This window comes from Hipposideros armiger, unplaced genomic scaffold (assembly GCF_001890085.2).
Source record: "Hipposideros armiger isolate ML-2016 unplaced genomic scaffold, ASM189008v1 scaffold_331, whole genome shotgun sequence".
NCBI classification, from domain to species: Eukaryota; Metazoa; Chordata; class Mammalia; order Chiroptera; family Hipposideridae; genus Hipposideros; species Hipposideros armiger.
This window is the reverse complement of record NW_017731681.1, coordinates 2380363-2383740: the sequence shown is the minus strand read 5'-3', so window position 1 is coordinate 2383740 and position 3378 is coordinate 2380363. Positions and strand designations below refer to the sequence as shown.

General features: G+C 47.0%; 1 protein-coding gene across 1 annotated transcript; it reads left to right on the top strand.

Annotated features, from left to right (window-relative positions):
• The first annotated feature begins 562 nt into the window (after positions 1–562).
• LOC109392411 (HLA class II histocompatibility antigen, DP beta 1 chain) lies at positions 563–3155 on the top strand. Its single transcript, XM_019660837.1, has 4 exons — positions 563–947; positions 1859–2140; positions 2629–2739; positions 3127–3155. The coding sequence occupies exons 1-4, from the start codon at positions 563–565 to the stop codon at positions 3153–3155; spliced, it is 807 nt and encodes a 268-aa protein (XP_019516382.1).
• Positions 3156–3378: the final 223 nt, after the last annotated feature.

Genomic DNA, 3378 nt, shown 5'->3' with positions numbered 1-3378 from the left:
CATGTGAGAATCGAACCGGCAACCCTGTTTCTTGGAGCTCACACTCTTAACCAACTGAGCCACTTGGCCATCCCAGGGCTCTATATTATTAATGCTGGAAAAGACTTCAGTGGTTATTCGGGTAAATCCCCCATTTATTGGGTAAGAAAACTTTGGACCAGAGAGGTTCTATTATTTATCCAAGATCACATGACTGGGGATAAGAAGATGTATATTTTATAACTTAATCCTGGAATGTGACAGGTATAGGGGTAGTTAGCAAAATACCTTTACATCAACAGTAATAAATAATACTGTGTTGACTTGTTGGCTTATTGAGAGTGGAGGTGAGGTGAAGAGATAGAGATAGAGATAGAGATAGAGATAGAGATAGAGATAGAGATAGAGATAGAGAAAATACTAAGAAGGTGGTGAGCATAAAGTTTTTGTGTTGGCCAACTGGAGGCCCTGGGTCAGTACTGCTGGACAGAGGGCAGAGTGACTCCTCTGAGTGATGTAACTGGGCACTGTACTGGAAGGAAGATGGCAATTCAGGAATAAAGAGGCAAAAGACAGAAAATACATGGCCCTGGGTGTAGACACTCAACTTCAGGGTGAAGGGCTTACCCAGGGAAGTGGCCGAGCGTCCTGTGGGTGCTGGGGCCTCTCCCAGCTCTGCCCTGCCCTGGCCTCTCCCTCTCCAGAGTTTTACGTGTACCAGAGAAGGAGCAACTGCTTTGAGTTCAATGGGACACACCGCTTCTTGGAGCAATACGCTTACAACAGAGAAGTGTACATCCGGTTTGACAGTGCCGTGGGGGTGTTTGTGGCTGTGACTGAGCTCGGGCGCATAACTGCCAAGAACTGGAACATCCAGAGAGAGTTCCTGGAGCTGAGAAAGAGTGCCGTGGACACAGCGTGCAGACACAACTACGAGTTGGACAAGGGTTTCACGCTGAAGCGCAGAGGTGAGGGGGTGGGTGGGAAAGAGAAGACCCTGGAGGGGATGGGCTTGGGCAGCAGAGGAGAGGAAGGGCCTGTTTCCCATCCCCAAGCCCCACTGTGTCCCAGGCTGGGTGGCAGGAACCCAAAGGGTTTCATGGGGGTGAGGCCTGATCACATGGAAAAGGGCCAAACTCTCAGCTAAGCCAACACAAAAGAGCTAAGAACATTGAGTCTGTGGATCTTGCTACAAAATGTTTTTGGTAGACATGGCCAAGAGACACACAGGTTAAATGAAGAACGAATCAAGGTACTCTATTTCTTCATCTCTTTTTTTAATGAGGATATGAGGCTGATAGATCAAAGGAATGCTAGTGACTAAATATACTCTGACTTCAAGATAATATTTGGAAGGATTATGCATCCTTTTGAAGAAGATAGGGAAGTGTAAATTTAGGTAGTTTCATAGCTGTTTCAACATTTCTGTTCCAAGAACATTAGCCACTCACTTGTACATTTCTGACAAAAGTATAATAGAATGCCACCTTTGTCCATCTCCTATTCTTCTCTGCTCGTTTTTTGTTTTTGTTTTTTTTTGTTTTTTTTAGCTGAGCCATCCTGCCACCTGTTGGCAGCTCAGCAGCAACTCAGGTCGGGCTGGGAATAGAACCGCTGTTCCTCAGAGCTCACACTCTTGAGCGAGCTCTTAACCAACTGAGCCACTCGGCCGGCCCTTTCTCTGCTCTTTCTTTATTGTGTATGACAAGGATGTTTGGAACACTTGAACGTTTTATTCTGTTTTTCCTACTCTGTTCCTCATCTTCTGCCTCCAAATAGAGGATCTATTCATCTTTAACATCTAGAAGTCAATTTGTCAAGAAAATCACTGAGTGCACTGCACTCAGTGGTCATAACAAGATTCATTTCCTACTCGTAGTCCAGCCGAAAGTGAACGTCTCCCCCTCCAAGAAGGGGCTCCTGCAGCACCACAACCTGCTTGTCTGCCACGTGACAGATTTCTATCCAGGAGACATTCAAGTCTGCTGGTTCCTAAACGGACAGGAGGAAACAGCTGGGGTTGTGTCCACCACCCCGATCCATAATGGAGACTGGACCTTCCAGATCCTGGTGATGCTGGAAATGACCCCCCAGCAGGGAGACGTCTACATCTGCCAAGTGGAACACCCCAGCTTGGACAGTCCTGTCACTGTAGAGTGGAGTGAGTTACTCTCTGATGACCCTCTGAGGTCCGCTCACTACACGTTGGAGTCACACCTCCCCGTGTGTCCTCATCAACCCCTTAACTGTGGTCTGGGCTGGGAGCAGTGGAGATCTGGTGATTCTACCAGACATTTATCCCTGTCCAAGGGGGTCCTAAAGAATCTCTCCTTGTCAGAAAAGTAATCAGCTTCATGACTGGCCCTCAAACATGGGCCCAGCCCCTCCCTTCTGTCTCCCTTCAGTCCCTTAAGCTTTGACTTAATGGATTGACCTAAAATTAATATTTGCCTCCTGTGGACATCACTAGTCTGAGACCCAGAACTTTGGGGTGCTTTCCACATCTACTCCTTCTCCATAGTGGTTCCAAGCTTGGCCCAGCCTTCTTCCTTTCTCTCCACAGTACTCTATATCAGGCTCTCGGTGTCAGACAGGGCCAGGGTTTCAGTACATGGAGGTAAGACTGACCCTAGGGTCTGCTCTTCCCAGGGGTGCAGTCAGCTTCAGCCAGGAGCAAGATGCTGACTGGAGTTGGGGGCTTTGTGCTGGGGCTCACTGCCCTCATGCTGAGCTTCACTCTCCATTTCAAAGGCCAACGAGGTAAGAAACTTCTGAAAAGTGGTTGACATTGCCTTTCCACTGTCTCGTTCTCCTATTCTTTAGTGAAGACGTTGAGACCGAAAAGAAAAAATGACAGAGAAAATGAGGCCACTGAAATCAGACTATGATATGATAAGTCAGTGACAGCCCTATATGGAGCAAGATGCCTACACTGAGCTTTTGGCCCAGTTACATACCTGAGGCTACTGAATAGATACCCTATTCTGCAGGGTGTTCTTTTAAGCCTGGGGTAGGCTTACATCCACAAATTAAGCCCTGCTTTAATTCCCAGTGACATGGGAATGGGATGCAAATGTTTGTGTAATTTTCTAAGATGTTGCTCTTTACTCTCTCGATTACTGGGTTCATCTTCCCTTTTACTTTCAGTTCAGGCTAACCAGCTCCTCAGCCAATAGGTGGTGTTTCTTCTCCCTTCTTCCTTCTTGCGGTGCAATTCATTTCACTGCAACATGAGTTTGGGAGCATTTAATGAGTACTCTGTGTTCACAATACATCAGAGGAAGTGCCCTGAGGATAAGGAGAAACTCTCAGTGGCTGTTCCTCTTTTTCAAGTTGAGCCAATTGCCCCCAACTCTTGGTCCCATTTTCATATTTGGGTGGATATAAGCAGTGAACACG